This window comes from Poecilia latipinna, unplaced genomic scaffold (assembly GCF_001443285.1).
Source record: "Poecilia latipinna isolate Pla-1442-1.1 unplaced genomic scaffold, P_latipinna-1.0 Scaffold826, whole genome shotgun sequence".
Classification (NCBI taxonomy): Eukaryota; Metazoa; Chordata; class Actinopteri; order Cyprinodontiformes; family Poeciliidae; genus Poecilia; species Poecilia latipinna.
In genome coordinates this window covers 147,704-166,516 of record NW_015113442.1, presented here as the reverse complement: position 1 = coordinate 166,516, position 18,813 = coordinate 147,704, and the positions used below count along the sequence as shown (strand labels likewise).

Here is an 18,813-nt window from a genome sequence, read left to right as displayed (position 1 = left end):
AATACTTATTTTCTGAACAGCGCCTGCAGCACGCCTGCTGAAACAGACAAAAAAAAAAGAAGAAAAAATACAGTAGTATTGAGCCCTGACTTCATCTTTTGGAGCATAAATTTAAACTCCTTGGAGAGCAGAAAACCTTTTTCAAGAGCAGACCTTAGATCTGCTTAGATTTTACTGTAAAATTTCTATTTCCTACTTACACAACCATCAAATTTATCTTGTAAAAGAATTGATCAGATTTCTTCTTCTGCTTTGTTTCTTTTTTCATATTGCATGACAATAAAGCTGAAGTAATAAAGCTAATCTTTGATCACATTATTTATTACTTTTTCAGATTCAAAATATCCTCCTTTCTTTAATTGTGTGATAAAACTCATACGACAGAAAAACGATTTCCTTTAGGGAACAATTCTGAGTTGTTTGCTGTATATCATAACTCATCAGCTTCTACCACGGCAAAAATCTGTATTAAGAATCAGTTTTCCTGCAAACCCCTGAAAGCTTCAGGAAAAACAATTACATGGTACAATTTCCATGATAAAGTGCAATTACTCTCATGTGCCAAATCCTTCTAAAAATACAATTATCTCCATCCCGCCTCTCAAATCTCCCATTTATCCCTTCCTAACTAAAACTGACGTGAAAGCCTCCACTCCTCAAACCAAACTCTCTGTTCCAGATTATTTTAATCTGCCATGTGTTTGTATTTTGAGCATGCACGTGTGGAGGATGAGGACATTAAAGTGCCTTTGCATTATCTGGTCCATCTCTGGCTGACACGGTTTTTTTGTTGTCCATCTGAGACGCCAGAAATGTGCAGCAGCAGAGTACTTAGCAGTCATGTAGTGAGACTGTTACATAATCCAGCTGGATAAATAAGTAAGGAGCCTTCAGGGAAGAGGATAAGAAGAAACACAACAGGAATATAGATAACAGATCAACTTTTTTATGAACTCAATAGATACAGTGCCTGTAGTATTCCTATTTACATCGCAACTGCAATGTCTTTTAAACTAAGGCTGGAAACCACATTTGTTTAGACCTGTTTTTGGTCAACAATAACTAGAACATCATTAGTTTTAGTCTGGGCTGCCTCTTTTCCTTGCCACTGTAGTATGATGTTTTTTGTTTGCTGATTGTGTTAGGATTGCATCATGTAAAGGACTTTGAACTGCACTGAAATGTGTTCAGGCAGTTTAGTTGTCATGCTATGTATAACATGTAAATTGTTATATATCACAGGAATCTACTTTGGGTACTGCAGGGACAAAAAAAGCAATAACAGTTGAGGTTTTGCTACACAGCAGTGTTGTGTTTGTGCAAGTAAAAATGAATTATGGGTAACAATTGCCAAGGCTATAAACCTGATAAATTACCAAATAACTGTGTGCTGCAGTGGGATATTGAGCATAAATATTCAGCTTTATGTACAGCATGTTGAAATCTTAACTCACATCAGCAAGAGAAAAATGTTTCAACTGATGAGGCATCATTAAACATCGATAATGTCCCCAAAGTTTCCCTTCAACAGCTTATCAGACTAGCATCCTCTGACATCCACCCACTTCCACTGTTACAGAACCTGAGGAAAACAGACAGTAATATAAACAAAGGAGACAAGACGAGCAAAAAAAAAAAAAAAAAAAAAGCACCCCTTTCCTTTTTTTCCTGAGATGGCAGACAAACAATGCTGTTCCTTTTTCCACTGCCCTGTAATCAATACCAGTTTTCTGTTCCTGCTGCAGCAGCAGGCTGAGTCAGTCAGCCTGCGTGCACGTGTGAGTGGGAGCAGGCGTAAAAGAGCTGGAAGTCATTCATTGCACTGTGAGTTACTGGCACATTGACGTCAGTGCACAGAGAGCAGGGCCCAGCGGAGGCATATAAACTGAGCATTGCTGTCTGAGGACAGACACAGGCATTTATTTCATGAAACGCTGGCGTACATCTGCTGAGCACAAACGATTTCAGAGGGCTCTATAGGTGCCCCCGCATTATGAGCAGCAGTTACTCAGATGGCAGTTATATAAGGAACTGCTGCTGTGCAGACAGAGACGGGTAGCAGCAGGTAGAAAAATGTGCTAACTTTCAGGCTGGAGGGGAAAGAATAAGACTGAGCAGCTACATTCTGACGAAAGCTAAAATACAATGAAAACATCCTGAAAACATTCCTTCATATTTGTATTACAAGCTGCTTCCACTGTGCAAGAACGCCATGATTTATACGATTCTACTCTAAATCCTGTTGCAGCAACCTTGAGAATCCTAAAAACTCATCAGTAAGCTTAATAAATGATTAAACCACTGAGCGCTTTACACTACAGCCACATTCGCTCATCCACACTCACAAGTGAGCATACATTCATACACTGACACACATAGCAAAAAGCAAATTGGGGTCAAGTGCCTTGCCAAGGGGCACATCGACAGAAACTGGAAACAAACCTACAACTTTTGGACTACAAAATGACTTCTCTTCCCACTGAGCCACTATTTCAATAAATGTAACCGAGTTGAAAATCAACACAGTATTTTCAGTTTTGGAAAGCGCTCTGTTCATCAGGGATGCGTTAAACTTCATAGGCCTGGATTTTCAAAATTCAAGCACTGCCCTTTGTCTCCCTCTAGTGGTCATCAGTGGAAAAAGCATGGTTCTTCATTTCGGCTCCTTATAAATAAATAAATAAATACACCGACACATTTAGAGAGGCCTTAAAATATAAACATGACATCATATCTTCAGATTTGGAATACATCTTCCTATAGTTATATCAGAATCATTTTAGTTTAGTCCAATTCACTTTTTTACCTTACGTTTTTCACATTACAACCAGAAAATTGTGAATTTCAAGGCTACAAAACAAAAAATAAAATAAAAAAATACTCCAGGGGTGCAGAGTTCATCCATGACAGAAACACTTTATATTCTTTAAAACTATATGCTTTTTTTTCCATGTGAAAAAAAAGGATTTAAAGATGAAATTACAAAAGAACCAAGTGACACAGTTTGTCATAGCAACTCCATTTTTAATATTATAAGATATAAAAATCTTCATCTTTATCATACAATAACATCTTTCCCACAATGCCATCAGTCAAAAGAATGAGCTTTTTGCCAAACAAGAATTAGAACAGAACTTTGATCCCTTTTGAGGTAAGACAGCTTGTTCTCAGTATATCCAGCCTTACAGGTCTGTCCTTTAAAATCACATTATAATGCAAGACAGTTTCACCTGCAGGCACCGAGCTGAGAGCACGACCTGACTCAGGAAGTGATTCAGGAAAGATCCACAGATTGCTGATTTAATGTGATGAAAGTGGTAAAAAAAAACAAAAACAAAAAAACCCAAAAACGAATCATATTCAAATATGATAAATGGGGGGGAGGGTAAGGAGGAGGAGTGTGTGGCTTTATCAGCCAGTTATGTTTGAGTGCTCAGTTAAATCAGGACATCAATAAGTAAGTGTCCCTTTTACATTCTTACAACATAAGAAGAGACCTGCAGGCTGTGATCTGCTCAGCATGTCTTTCACTATTTTAAACCATTTCGTGTCTTGAGACAAAAAGCAAAAAAACAACAACAAAAGCAGCCAACACAAACAGCTTTCAATATGCATTATCCAAGAAACAGTGGAATAAACGAGAAACCAAAGCATTGAACAGATTTCAACATGCCACATTGTTCTGTGGGCAGATTTTCTTTCACAGAAAGCCAACTATTTCACTAGTTTATAGTCATAAAAATAGGAGACTTTTTTATTAACCAAGCAGAGAGAAAGCAGCAAACAAAGAAGCCACATGACATCTTCACGTCACCATGCACATGACTCTGCAGACAGAACCGACACACACTGCAAGTCATGCAATTCACACTCACTCTCACACACACACACACACACACACACACACACACACACACACACACACACGGTCTGTAAAACCAAACAAATTGAGATCAACATCAACCCAAAACATTTCCCAGAATCCACAATGTTCTGGTTGAACCAGAGCCCCACGAAAAAATACTTAATCATTTTAATTCTGCTTTTTGAAGAAAGACGAACAAAAAAAACGTTTTACAGCAGTTGGACAATACTGTGGCTCTGTGCTGTCGGCACATCGATTTGGCAGCACAACGAGGAATATAAAGCTTCAAAAGAAGAAGAGCAGACAACTGAACAGGCCGACAGACAAGCGTGCAGCAGGAACTAATTACAGCAATGATCAGGAGAGAAAACTTTCATCGGCTGCATCCGCTCCGTCGCTGGTCATGCAAACGCGTCATTCCCAAAACGCCCCGCCCCCCGCTGTTAAACACCCACCCCCACGCGTCCTCATCGCTCTCATTCACCATCCAGATCTTTTACCGCTCCGAATCCACGGGCTCCCAGCAGCCAACGAGCCCACACACACGGAGGACGACAGCGAGAGCAGGAGAACGTGATGTCACGAGATGAAGGCAGGACCACAGTCGGTGTTCCTTGGCTGGCTTTTGGCGGCTGGACGCTACGTCCCAGAGCAAGCTGACTGGGCTGGTTTGGAGCCTTTTGAAGTTGGTTTTGAAGATCAGGCTCCGTTGAGCGGGATGGCTGGCTTTTTATTTATTTATTTTTTGTTTCTTTTTAAGTCGCTACAGGGAGGTGGAGGGCAGCTTCTTGACGCGCCGCTGGGCGAGGAAGGAACTCTCGATGGGTTTGAGCTCCGGAGTGGGCTGGGAGTTCTTCAGGGCGGAGTAGGTGGCCAACATCGCACCCTGAGAACAGTGGAGAGGTTACGACTGTTCGAAATGTGGGAATCAGATCTAAATCTACTGAATTACTACTTGAGAATATTTTTTTTCCAAAACATTGCTCAAATAAATGTAACTGAGTAAATGTAACTAGTTGTTACCCAATTCAATTGGAGGGCATGCATGATTGAATAGAAGTTATTTTTGTATCAAAGAGCCTTGAGGCGACATTTTGCTGTGAATTGGTGCTACATGAATAAACTGAACTTTAAATGCAGGCAAAGCACTGAGTCGTTACCTTGACCAGTTTGGGGTCCTGGTGAGGGAGCTGGCTGTTGGGTAGCTTGTCCCTCTGGACGATCCAGGGGTGTCTGAGGACCTGCTTAGCAGTCAGTCTCTGGTGTGGATCCACATGGAGCATCTTGGACACAAGGTCCTGGACGGTCCAAACAGAATGAGAACGGGCGCCACAGCACCTGAAATATGTGACTAAATGTTTGAGGTGTGAGCTCTACCTTGGCAGCATCAGACACAGTGTCCCAGTTCCCTCCAGCCAGGCTGAAGTGACCACTTCCTATCCTGCTCAGGATCTCGTTAGGCGTGTCCTCCGGCCCGTTGGCAAACGGAGTGAAGCTGGTGGAAGTAAGAAAAAAGGCAGAGTGAGTAAAAAGAGCAGCGAAAGGAGAGAAAAAGACAGACAATGAGAACTCACCCAGCCAGCATGGTGTACAGTAAGACTCCCAGACTCCAGATGTCACATCCTTCATCGTAGCCTTGACGCTTCAACACCTGGAAGCCCACATCATCGCGCATTACAATTTAGATAAATGGCATTTAAAGAGTATCATCTTGAACATGTGATCCGCTCACTTCAGGAGCTACAAAGTTAGCAGTGTAGCACGGGGTCATCAGCAGGCCGTTGTTGGCGCGCAGCTGCTTCGCAAAGCCAAAGTCGCAGATCCTGATGGACTCGGGATTTCCTGATTCATCAACGTAGAGGATGTTGCTGGGCTTCAGGTCTCTGTGCACAACCTGGAAAACAAGAGGACGCAGGAGTGGAGAAAAAAAAGAGAGGATCCAGAAGGCAAGTTACAGAGGTCAACTCAGCAGGATAGTGTCCTCAAATCGATAATTTATTGAAGCGATTTAGATAAAAATAAAACCTGATGTATAGATTTATTACACATTCTAAGCACATGTCTGTTCATTTCTGATTAAGGCTCACATGTAATGAAAACCCAATGCTAATTTTCTCTGTAAATTCAAAGTTTACAAAATAGAAATTTCAGCATAAATGTTACGACCAACACGAGAGCTGACAGTTACTGAGAGCCTCCATGGTGAAGTGGGTGAGCTGAACAAGGTAACATGAGAACTAGATCCAAGCACTTAATAGAAAACTGAGTGAAAGGAAAAAGTTTGGTAGAAAAATTACCGCAGCCTTGAAAGGATGGAGAATCAAACTCCATTTGAGAGTTAAAGAATCTGCATTAAGTAATATTAACATGTTCGTCTTCTTAGATTAATCGAGTGCGTTCACATGTTAACAGTCCTAATTAGGAGATGAATAAAATCCTCTGAAATGAGTTTTGGACTTAAATTACCTTATCGTGCATTTACTCAACAGCTGTTTTTTAGACTGATTACGTCTTTTGGTTGAATTTGAACCCTGACTCGGTGTGACTGGATGAAAAGGCCAGGCTCACCCCCTGGGAGTGGAGGTACTCCACCGTCTTTGTGATGGTGTGAAGCACGGCGCTGGCCTCCCGCTCTGAGAAAAACTTCTGCTTCAGAATCCGATCCAGCAGCTCTCCGCCGCGCATCAGCTCCGTCACCATGAAGACCTGCTTCCCGTTGTCATACACCTGAAACAAAAACAAGGCTTCACACACTGACAAGACCTCCACTTTTAAAAGGAAGTAAGAGCGTCGGGTGTTGATTTAGACCCACATCCTTCAGCGTTATGATGTTGGGGTGCTGTCCATATCGAAGCAGGATCTCTATTTCCTCCGACGGATCTGTGCTGGTCTTGTCAATCACCTGAAGTAAAAGTTTATAGAATAAGATTCATCTTTTAAACAAACGGAAAAACATTTGGATCGCATTCTTCTATTTCAGTCTGGTTTTGATGTGCTTCCTCAGCCGTTAAATGACAGGTTGTTCCTTTTTTTCCTGAATCTATTCATACCTTGACAGCATACTCGGTGTTGGTGGCTTTGTGGATGCAGCGCTTGCAGACGGAGAAGGAGCCCATGCCGATGTCCTCCTTGAGGACGTACCCGTCGCTGAACAGAAGGTTTTTCCCGTGCAGCTGCTGCAGAGAGAGATGAAGCTTGAAGAGTAGCGGAGGAGTGACAGGCTGACAGAGCTGACGAGGGCGGAGGACGTTGACGGATCTGAGGAAGAGGTTTTTTTGTTTTTTTTTTGGTAGCTACTCCAGCTGCTGCTCTGAACCCACTGACTGCTGTTTATTATTATTAGAAATTATCATTTCTGCATCCAAGGGTCTTAAATATTGGTTTTAAAATACTAAAACTACAGTAATTGTTAAACTAATATTTTGGAAATGTATACAATAGGTTTGCAGCAGAGGAATTAAACAACTATGTATAGTTAAAAGCATAATTTTCCTTTAATGTCACAATATTCATTACTTGAAAACAGAGGACTGGGACTAATTTCTATTCATACATAAAATGATTGTCCCACAGAGGGGAAATTTTGCAACTGACTTTATTTTAAGCTTCGTTTCAACACAGAATAAAGGAGAAGTTATGTTAATTTGTTTGCCGACTTCTCGTCAGTAAGCTCATTTCAGAAAATCTACCTTGTCCATACACATTTACGCAACTATTTTTCAATTATTGCAGCAAAAATGTCAGTTAAAGCAAATTAGAGTTTTAGAACAAAGAGATTTTAGAGTTTTTTGTCATTTATTGGTGCATAACAGCACTAAAAACATAAATAGTTTCATGTAATTTTTTTCCCATAGTTAAGCACTCCTGGAAAAGATTAAATAAAAATTAGTCCTCTTCTAAATGCTGGGAGCAATTACACAAAATATTGTGTAAATTATTTCATTTGCTTTAAACTTGTTGTCTTCATCAGTGTTTAAGTAAGAGACAAAGATGAATTAACTTTTAAGGCTGGTAACATCTAAGCAGCCATGTTTAGATTATTTGTCATTTTGTTTCATCATCGTTTCAGTTGCAGAAGTTGGGATTCAGTTCAGGTAAAATATAAAGACGTTTATTTCTGTCATCTCTATCTGGGGCAGAACGGTTCTGCAGGCATGTTGGCATGAAGGAATCTACATTTAGACAAAATATTCACTGTAGCTTTTCACTCGTTCTTATGATTTCTCTCACAATGTTACACAATGCTGAATAAAAACATGTGCTTGTACTGCTGACAGCTGACCTGGACCACTGGGTGTGGCGGCGGCTGCGGCGGCTGTGCTAAGCCTTCCTCCTCCAACAGAGTGGACGCAACAAAGCTGAAGCCTCTGAACAGCTGATGAGCTCCAGCACTGGGCGGCACACCAGGAGAGTCTGGAACATGATATGAAATCCATCAAATAAAACGTACGACTTTACTGGCTGCTGCATCACGCTGTAGCTGCGTTCTGACCTTTGGGTGTGCGGGAAGTGAACTCTGAGTCGAAGTAGAAGGTGTCGTCTGGGCGGGCGACAGCTGGCCTGAACGGAGGCTTTACTTCCCTTCGGAAGAGTTTCTGAGGAGAATTGATATTTTTTGTTACCTCTGATGATTCGAGAACCATTTTTAGAAATCTATGTGCAATTTAAAAGTCCTCAGGAGCACAAACACTCACATTCCAGTCTATAGTGGAGAAGAAGCCGTGTCGCTTTATCTCCTCTGCACCGTCGGCGCCCGAGCCTAAAAGCACAACGGAACATTTTCGCAGCATCAAGCGACTGCAAATACAGATCTAAATAACCCTTTTCTCAAACTGTGTCAGAAATTATGCCTTTGGTGAAAACCATGTTCTTGATCAACTAACCCAGTCTGTTGGCAGGGTTTCTCTTGAACAAAGCCCTGAGCAGAGACTGGGCTTCAGCACTTAGGAACTGAGGCATTCCTAGGCGTGCCCTGCAGGAGAGAAACATACGGAACAGCTTTAATTATTGCACCCTGGGGGGGACTGACAGTATGTGACAACAGGAACTAGTGCACAAGTATTCCTGTCAACTGATTTTACTCACTTCAGGATCAGACTCATCGTTTCTTTGCGGTCCTTCCCTTGAAACGGCAGAGATCCTGTCAGCATCTCAAACTAGCAGAAGAAACTTTCAGTCAGCATACATGATGAAACATTTAGAAAAAAAAAAAAAAACTTAAACAGGTTTTTAATAACCCCAAGAACATTCTTTTCTTTCAGTCTCCTCACCATCAGTACCCCAAACGACCACCAGTCAGCGCTGTGGATGTGGCCCTGCCTGTTGACAACCTCTGGCGCCATGTACTCCACAGTACCACAGAACGAGTAAGCCTTCTTCTCATGATCGATGGCTTCTTTGCACAAGCCGAAATCTGGAGTAAACACAAAACAATTTTTAAAACATTAACATGATGCAAAATGTAGCTGATTAACATCTTCATATCTTCAGAAAGTTTCAATAATTCAAGTCAAAAAGGGAAATGTATAAACATTTCTGACAGCTTTAATTTAGATTCAAATGCATTGTTCCAAACATAAAAAAAGTTTAAAGATATGTTGGCCTACTCAAAGATATGTCTGTGTATATCACTTCTTTGACGATAAGATAAAGTGTAATAATTAACAATGGGAACTGCATGCTGATACGTTTATCACTGTGCTGTGACTGCTGAAGGTCAGTGTGCATTAATTAAATACTGAAAGGTGAAGAAGCAGACAGGAGACTCACCTGTGAGTTTGATATGTCCTTCCTCATCCAGGAGGATACTAAGAGAAACACACACAGGATCCATAATCAAAATGAGACATTCAAAAACTGAGAAGAAAACGACTCCAAGGGAACAAGAAACACACAACTAAACAGCTTGACAATAATTGGTTTGGAAAGTTATATACAGACAGGCCCTGATTTATCAAATATTAATAACGTAGAAAAATGTTTAGTGACATTTCTACTCTTCATCTGGGATTTCTGAGTTGGGTGGTGAGTGTAATGATATGGACAAATCCTATGCCTGCTCTCAGATCATGTATGTGGGTTTATGTCAATGTGGACCAATAATGTAGGAGAGAAAAACATGGCAAAATATTAATTCACACACGCATGCATAAATGTGCCATATAACAGGGATGTGTTCACTGAGGGACATTTTTAATCAGTGATTCTTAGTTTCCTTCAAAGATCAGAGAAGCTGGCGGCATAAATATTCAATAGGCTGCTGGGCAAAGTTAAGTCACAGAAAATATTAAAGCAGCACCATGCTTACTTATTAGACAGGACTGAGAATAATTTAGTCTCAAATAGGAATGCAAGCTCAACTGTACCTTTACCAACCCCATAGAGGGGAATTTAGCCATTACAGCAGAATAAACACAAGCAAAATACAAATAAGATTAAGAAAATAGCTCTATGTAATTAATTTAAGTGTGATTAAAATTAAAGTGAAGAGTCTGATAAAAGAGGAAAGAGTCCATTATGTCTGAAAGGAGTTCTGTAATGTTTGAAAGAATGAGAGTCTTCTTAGGATCTCACTACTAAAAAGAGATGGTTACATGCTTCTATTTCACAGGATGCTATTAAGATATTGCACAACATTTGCATAACCACTATTTGTGAGAAGAACTGCATCTCTGGCGCTTTTTATTGTTAATCTTCTGTTGTGATGTAATCACTTAAAAATTTAAGACAAATGCGTCTTATTATAATTTTCCATCCATCCGTTTCCCACATTCTGTGTGGGAAGTCCCTGAAACTGGATAAAAAGAGCTGCAGTCTACAAACAATGATTGTTAGCCACTCAATTGTCTGTAAATCATTAAGATTGTATTAGGATCTCTCCAAAAGTTACATAATTTCTCCTGGGTGTCCAGATGCATCAAATTACAAAGTTGAAAGGAATAAAAAACCTCAGAAAGTAATAAGATTAGTTCTGGTTTGACAAAAATACCAAAAATTCAAAGCTGCATCAATGTTTATATACTTCAATTTTCTAGAAAAGTATGACAATAATAAAAGTGAATGACATTTTTATTAGTGTGGATGTTTTGCAGAGAGTTTCTGCTTTTTTCAGATGTTGCACTTACTTTTCAGGTTTGAGGTCTCTGTAAATGATGCCTAGGCTGTGAAGGTGGTCCAGGCCTAAAGCAAGCTCTGCTAGATAAAACTTCACATCCTCTTCTGTGAACATCACCTGGCAGGCATGAGACAGGAAGAATGTCACAAGAGAGAAACAGTAAAAGGAAATGCTCAAAACTTATCAGCTGGATTCGATAAATAACTCATGATTGAATAAAATCCCCTTTAGAAATAATTCTCAAGTTTCTCTCACCTCTTTAGAGAGTCTGGTGAAAAGATCTCCGCCTCGGAGGAAATCCAAGATCAAATACAACTTCCCTTCAGTCTGGAATGCTACAAAAGAAACCATTTTGTGGAAGATAAACAAAAGTTACGGCTGCAGCTACAGTTCTATGAGTCCCGGATGACCAACGGAGGCTGTGCTTCAAGCAATGCACGATCCTTATTGCGCATGTGCAGGTCGAGTGTTAATCACAACAAAAAGTCACCTTTGACCTTCCGGTGACCAACATGGCTCTACCGCCAGCAGGACCTTCAGGTATCCAGCAGGGGTCACACAGTGTATACTGTGTGATCCTGGCTATTTGAGGGTTAAATATTTATAAATACACTCAGATAGTGGTGAGGAGGTGGTAGAAATAGTTGTTTTACACTCTGACATAATTTACAGGCCTGTACAGTAAGGTCACGGATTATTATGGCCATCAAAATCTGTGACCAGTGTGATCCTGGTTATTTGAGGGTTAAATATCGTTATAAAACTGTAATGAAGAGGTGGAAGAAACATTAAAAATCGTGTAAAAAAACTACCAGAACACTTAGAATCATTTCCTAATCATTTAACGATTTATTAAACAGCCATAGTTGGTTTACATATTTTAATGACAGCACACAGGCATTCAGTGCGATGGTCAGTCTAACAGTTTACAGAGCCAAATATGAAGTTATACATTATATTTTCCCTGTCAGTGCGATGATAATAAAGGAGCTGTGAAGTTTACAATCCCTGCTGTATCAGTATTTACACAGTTTATGTAAATACTCTTCTTCTTGCTGATCTGACGTACCTGCGCTCTATCGCCCTCTGCAGTCACAGAAAATTATGGGTCACAGATTTTGATGCAAAATCTACGCTTCAGCCGGTTGTCAGCGAAGTCTGTGCAGCCCCTGGAGGGCGAGACTTACCCACAGCTCCGAGGCGGGTCAGTCGGTGCCTCCGACCATACGCGTTCAAGAGGCTACTAGCAACAAGTAGACAGGACAACAGTGGTAAACTCAGAAGCTACCAGCTTCGTACAACCACACCTGCACTCAACACACCTGCCCGCGAGAAGAACAAAGGTTGAACGTGGGTGTCGTATGGCTACATAGAGTCATGAACAGGTCACAGGTGACTCTGTGATTAACACTCCACCTGCTCAAGAATGATCACTCAGCGCTTGAAGCACCGCCTTTAGAGGTCAGCAATAAAATAGAGCTATATTTTTCAGACTAGAGAAAAATGATAATCAGTTTTATAACATCAAGGTTCAACAGTTACAGTGACTTTGGTTTGGCTCACCGTAGTGCAGCTTGACAACAAATGGGTGGTTGACATCTGCTAGGATGTCCCTCTCCATCTTGGTCCTCACACGGTCTCTAACTGAAAGGAAGGAAGAGGAGTTCAGTGCATTTATTCATCGTTTTAATACTTGATGTAGGAATTGAAAGACTAATAATCAATAAACCGATTTGAAAGAGAAGACGTTTAACTAATACTGTGTTCATTACAATGTAAGCATTTAATATATACTGAAATTCAACACAACTGAAGTGCGAGTTAACTACAGCTGTATTATGGTTGCATAATAAGAGAGGCTCTTCAGCTCCTCTGTGTTTTTGAATGGAAACATTTAGCTCCAATCTGCAGCTTCACCACCAGGTTTCACTGTTTGCTTCACACCACTCTTTGCCTAACCAAATTCAAAACTTGTTGGATTTTTATGTGTGTAATTGATTGTATTTTCTCAGATCTATTTTTTCTGGATAACTACACTGCACATATTTATATTTATGTATGATTAACCTTATGAATTATAAATGTGTTTACATTATGAGCAAATTGTTTCTAAAAAACCCCAACACATTATTCTTGTTTTTAGCAATTATTTGGGGGAATTCCAAAGTGGCATAAAACAGGAAACATTTAGTTTGATTTAATCTCAGAGTTCAAAAATATTTAGTTCCAACTATTATTAATCAGTATTTCTGCCTTTACCCAGAAAGAAAATTTACTGAAATTTGTAAAATTCACGAAAACAAGTTTTTCTTTTTCATTTTTTGGAGACTGTGAGAACCATCTGCTTCGCCTGTTGTTTATACAACTGATGAGACCACACCACCTGTGAAAAACCCACAGAAAGTTTATGTGGGAGGGGCGGGGCGGTGGTGGTCTTTGCTCCGTCACTAGTATGTAGCTGGCTTTGACTAACAGGAAAAGTAGATAACCTCTTACAAGAAAATGTGGCAAAAACCCACAACAACAATAAAAAAGACATTCCACTGAACCCATGTGAAACCTTTTCCCGTAGCTTGGGAAAGTACAGCTCTGAATGATCAAACTCTAAAATAGAAACATTTGTACCTTTAAGAGTTGCCTTCTTTAGGACCTTCATGGCATACAGCTGGTTGGCATCTGGAGGGGTCACCTTTCGCACAAGGAACACCTAAAAACACCAAGATGTCAGACGTTAAATGTTACTTCTAACATTTAAAGCTAAGAAAGGGGCAAGCAGTCATTACCTTGCCAAAGGATCCCTGTCCCAAAACCTTAAGCAGCTCAAACTGAGAGGCGTCAGCTTTCTCCGAGCCCTCTTTGACCACATGGGTGATGTTGATCTCCTTGATGTCTCCATCTTCCTAAAGAGAGAAAAGCCCAAGAGTATAAAAAAAAATCCAGTCTGCAGCAGCATTTCAACCAAACTGTAGCGATGTGCAGAAAAATGTGAGGGATGAGTTGATGTTTCCACATAAGTTTGTCTCTTGGTGTAAGTAGAACTACATCAAAATAACACTCCTCAGAAAGAGGAAGCGGCATTAAACAGAAACGTGCGTGTCAGTGTGACAGATTACACCCGGCAGCTTCTCATCACTCTGATGCCGTCTTTCTGGAAAGCATGGTGGCTGCGATGCTAAATGGAAGTACACAGCTGATTACAAAACGGGAACAGTTGAGGTGTCATTTGTTTTTCTGACAAGCTGCTTAACCTCAGCTTCAACCTCTCGATCAAAGACTTTTGGAGGCAGGTCTGACAGGGTGGAGGGCCGCTGACTAAACACCAGCAGAAAGTCACCAGAGCATCAAAAGCAAAACATGTTTTTATCTTTGTTTCTCAGCAAGCAAACCGTTTCGCTTTTAGGTAGATCTACATCAGATCTACAAAAAGGAAATTTACCTTCTAAAACTATTTATTTCAACAATTCAATTTAAGATATCAAATTTATATTCACTACTAAGAGCAAATGAACAACTTACAATACTGAAATGTTATGCTATGGACTTCACAAACTGACACTTGTCCAGAAGACTTCACACAAGTAGAATAAGCCACAGAAAGTACATTTTCAAGAAGTTGGTGTGTTTTCAGAGGGCCTTGTCCAGGCATAGTAATGGGAAGCGAAGTGAGAGACGTAGCAGAAAAAGATGCAAAATCAGTAGAAAAGTCCGTAGCCTGGAGAGGACAGTGACACAAAGTTCATTCAAAAGTTTGAGAGATTCACAAGGAACAGAATCAGAGTTTTATCAAAGCCAAAGTTTCTGGACCAACAAGGTGTTTTATAGCATTTCATGTTTCCTTCAGCTGATGAGCATTATGGGGAGGCTGATGTTTTCCAGCAGGAAAATAAACATGCCACGCCCCACTGATGATGTAACTCATGCAAAAGGAGCCACAACCAATTACTGAGTGCATTAACTGCATAGTGCATAGTCAAAGTTTTTTTTTCTTTTCTGAAAAAGACCATTTTTATGTTTAAATTTATCTTTGTCTTTATATTAATGTAAAGTTTGAATCTTCTGAGACACTTGATTTTTCATTGACAGAATCACCAAAACTAATGGAAATAAACCTTTAAAATGCATCACTGTGTGTGGGTGTGTGTGTGTGTGTAGGTGTGTGTGCGTGCGTGTGTGTAAGGAGTCTAAAAAATAGATTTGAATTGCATTGCTAACATTTTCATGATATCGTCATTTGTTAAATACAACTATAGGCTTTGAACACAAGATTAAAAAACAAGCCTAATTATTGCCTGCAAATGGAAGTGGAGCGTTAATATTAATACTGGTTAGTAATTAGTGGAAGTGGAAGAACTTCCTGTTGAAATGAACAGAGTAATTAACAGGGTTACAGCTGGCATGACTTTATGAAGATCACATGAAGCTTTCTGGCTAAATTAGGAACAGCTTTAAAAAGATTAAACCTTTTATATAATTGTCAATTAACTCAAGTATAAAAAGACAAATCAATACCCTTTTCAGGTTAACCAATCAATTATCAAGCATGTATTTAAGATGAAAACATCTGACAGCTAGCGACCACTGCAGCCTGGAAATGTATTTGACAACAGGAAACCAGAATGGGTTGAACACCAAGGCGTTTCACCTCGTTTCTGATCTGATAACAGCAAACACGTATGCAACTCTGCAAAAACACTAAATCCAATTTCTCCAAACAAAAACTTTACGAAGAGGCCATGACTTTACCGTCCACTCGTTCCTGGGTTCAGGTGGGAGGTCAGTGGCAGCGCTGCCGCCTGCTGCAGCTGTGGATCTGTAGCTGCTGCAGTGAGCAGGGCTGCCGGTCAGGGACTTGTTCTTTCTGAACGGGTAAAGGGTCAGCATGCGGCTCAGCTTGAACTTTCTCTTCTCCTTTTCCATCTCAGCATTTTCTAAGCTGTTGTGTAATCCTTCACTCATCCATAACACAAAAACCACTGCACTAACTCACACAGCCCATCTCAAACTTCTCAGAGGACAAGCACACTTCAAACTCCTGTGTGTACTCATGTTAGGGGTTACACTGCGGGCTGCAGGTAAAAAAAAAAAAAAAAAGCACTCTCCCCGCCTTCAGCCTTTATCTACTTTCCTGTAGCAGGGGTGTCCTGCTATGATGTTTAAAAATGCTGCTTCTTCTTTTTCTCTCCCATCATATCTCCTGTTGTGCCTCTCTGTCTGATTAGCGTTGTGTTCTCACAACTGAAGTGAAAGGCAACTAAACAGAGCAGGAAGGAAGAAGCCTGCAGTTATTCTCACAGTCCTGCACCCAACTTGTGGAACGCAAACATCTGTGTCAGAGAGAGAGAGAGAGAGCGAAAAATGCACGAGGTGTAGATCTCACCACAAAGACAATGATAGAGGCGAAAAATGACAGAAGTACAAATACTAAAAAAAGTAAGCGAAATGTCTGCAAATCAGATGGGCTAAATTTAATTTGAAATGTTTATTGATGACTTCCTATTTAAAAGGTGCATTTTTGTCCTTCCCCACAATTCAACACAGCAGAAGTAGGAGGCGGCAGACAGAGGGTGATGTGAGCTCATAGTCTGCCTCCATTTCTGCACAGCCAGTCACTTAAAAACAGGTTTTATCAAACATGAAGTCTTCTTACACTCCCGCTCCTCCCTAACCTGCTTTATTCATTGCTTCTAATATAGATGCATCTCAGTTAATTAGAAATTTAATTTGTTTCATTAATTGAATGAGAGAAAAAAAAAACTTATTATGTAGATTTACTACACTGACATATTTTAACTGTTAATTTCTGTTTATGATGATTACAGCTGTGGGTAATAACTAATTGCATTTACTGTTTCATTTACTTGAGTGACATTTTGAAAGAAACCTTTAGTATTTTTTATAACACTATACTTTTTACTTTTCTTGAGTAAAATTATAATGAAGTATTGCTACTCTGACTTGAGTAACAAGAAGTCTGTACTCTACACACAGTGACAAACTTTATAAAATGAAGAAAAAACATGTGAATCAAAAATGCACCATCTACAGACGTAGGCCTACATAAAGCCTGGTGAAATGTTCATTTTTGCTTTTAATTGTTGCAAAACGGAAACAATAACTTTTTCTAACTAACTCATTGGCCTTGATCTGGGTAATTATCTATAAACATAATTCAGAAAACATTTAGATTGTTTTTCAGTTACACTGAACCCTACTGGTTAGATTTGAGGTATGGTGTGAACTACGTTTTGATTAAGGTTTACTTATATATTGAATAGAATTTTTTATTTCTTTTTAGGTTATGTGTTTTTGTCATATAGAAAACATGAAACAGTACTACTTTTTTCTTCAAATACTTCTTTAAAGGCCAAAAGGCAACAATCGACCATATATGCTGTTTATTTGAATGCTGACAAAGAGAACAGAACGTCATTTCAATATTTAAATGTGAAAAGATTTTTTTGTTGTTGAATTTCAAACAACAGAACACAGCAGGTCCACCAGAACCACAAACATTGGCTGAGAAACCAAAATATGAACCATTTAACAAGGTTTACACAAGCTTTGCTGCTCTGATGCTAGGTGTAACATGTTTGAGCAGCAGCTCAACAGGAAGGCTCAACAGGAAGGCCAGCTCTGTGCCGTTATCACCCCTCGACCCAACGCAGGTGGTGGATGACATCAGTGTTGGACAAAGTGTCCTACTCCATGCATGGAACTCTGAGCTCCTTCAGTGATAGACTGCTGCATCCTCAGTGAACAAAGGAGCGTTAAAGGAGATCCTTCCTCAAACAACCATCACTCTTCCCAAACTATGTTTACATCCCTGCTGGTATTTGTGGTTTTTACTCATTTTAAATAATATTTCTGCTGGTATTGCACATTTCTGTTCACACAGTTTTTAATTTTCATATATTGTAAACAGAAATCAGGGCCTGCTGATATATGTACTAAATATATATGTATACTTATATTTTAGTACAAGAGACGCTCTTAACTGATAAGGTATCATTTTGCATATTACTGCACCCATGTGGTGTGGAGGTGATCAACCTGTGGTTCTGTTGAGGTGTTCAAGAAGCCCAGGTTGCCTGCATCGTTCAGTTTCTGCATTGTTGGTTCTGGCTCAGTCATGCACAGTGACACCATTATAGCAGGTACTGGTCACTTCTCCTCATTGGATCTCAAGCATATGCATGAATAAAGCATTCTGAACAGTTTCTTTATCAATAACCTTCTCCAGGCTATGTGACAGCATAAACCATAATATGACATTTCTACCTTAATTCTATAATGATACAGTTTTCGAAGAAACAAATTTTCTGTAAGCCGTTTCATCAAAACGAACAGCAAAACACTGGAGATATATCAATATACGGTGTAATAATTTCATAGAATAAACCTCTAAAACTTAATCACTCAATAAACTTTTTAATAAGTTAACTTTTCCTGAATTTCCATTTCTTTTCTATTCTATATTCTTTTCATTTTCAATGCATGTTTTTTTTTTTTAAACCTTTTAACCAGTAAACTTCCGATCAAATGTTCTGACTTTCCCATAACCACTGAGCTTTTAGGAAAAATGTTTAAAGAGGCACCATTTCTTGTATATTTTTTAGTTCTTTTTGTAAACCATTCCTGACATTTGGCCCATTTTTCCCCCCACAGACTTTAGGTACCGACACCATAGGACCAAAGACTAGAACTACCTGAGTTTTCTAATGAATGCAGGTTTTAAATATGTAGGTAGACAGCATCAAATAGCAATATAGATTAAAATACACCTGTGTTTCAGTCAGAGTGCATGTCTGAACATCCAGCTAAAGAACATGACAGT

General features: G+C 39.7%; 1 protein-coding gene across 3 annotated transcripts in view; it reads right to left on the bottom strand.

Moving 5' to 3' along the window:
• Nucleotides 1-4,473: 4,473 nt before the first annotated feature.
• rps6ka1 (ribosomal protein S6 kinase a, polypeptide 1) overlaps nt 4,474-18,813 on the bottom strand; it is a 54,019-nt gene continuing 39,679 nt past the window's right edge. For 2 of the 3 annotated variants that reach the window (XM_015047432.1, XM_015047433.1), the window contains exons 3-22: nt 13,763-13,879; nt 13,605-13,686; nt 12,543-12,623; nt 11,235-11,314; nt 10,990-11,096; nt 9,635-9,672; nt 9,136-9,278; nt 8,951-9,021; nt 8,749-8,837; nt 8,560-8,624; nt 8,358-8,460; nt 8,148-8,278; nt 6,916-7,041; nt 6,678-6,767; nt 6,434-6,592; nt 5,598-5,759; nt 5,440-5,516; nt 5,243-5,360; nt 5,026-5,163; nt 4,474-4,751 (exon numbers count right to left, since the gene is read on the bottom strand). In XM_015047432.1, coding sequence (XP_014902918.1) covers nt 4,629-4,751; nt 5,026-5,163; nt 5,243-5,360; nt 5,440-5,516; nt 5,598-5,759; nt 6,434-6,592; nt 6,678-6,767; nt 6,916-7,041; nt 8,148-8,278; nt 8,358-8,460; nt 8,560-8,624; nt 8,749-8,837; nt 8,951-9,021; nt 9,136-9,278; nt 9,635-9,672; nt 10,990-11,096; nt 11,235-11,314; nt 12,543-12,623; nt 13,605-13,686; nt 13,763-13,879 — 2,100 coding nt within the window. In that variant the 3' untranslated portion in view covers nt 4,474-4,628. Of the gene's footprint in view, nt 4,752-5,025; nt 5,164-5,242; nt 5,361-5,439; nt 5,517-5,597; nt 5,760-6,433; nt 6,593-6,677; nt 6,768-6,915; nt 7,042-8,147; nt 8,279-8,357; nt 8,461-8,559; nt 8,625-8,748; nt 8,838-8,950; nt 9,022-9,135; nt 9,279-9,634; nt 9,673-10,989; nt 11,097-11,234; nt 11,315-12,542; nt 12,624-13,604; nt 13,687-13,762; nt 13,880-15,722; nt 16,213-18,813 lie in introns of those variants that run through there. The other variant, XM_015047430.1, reaches the window with a different exon arrangement.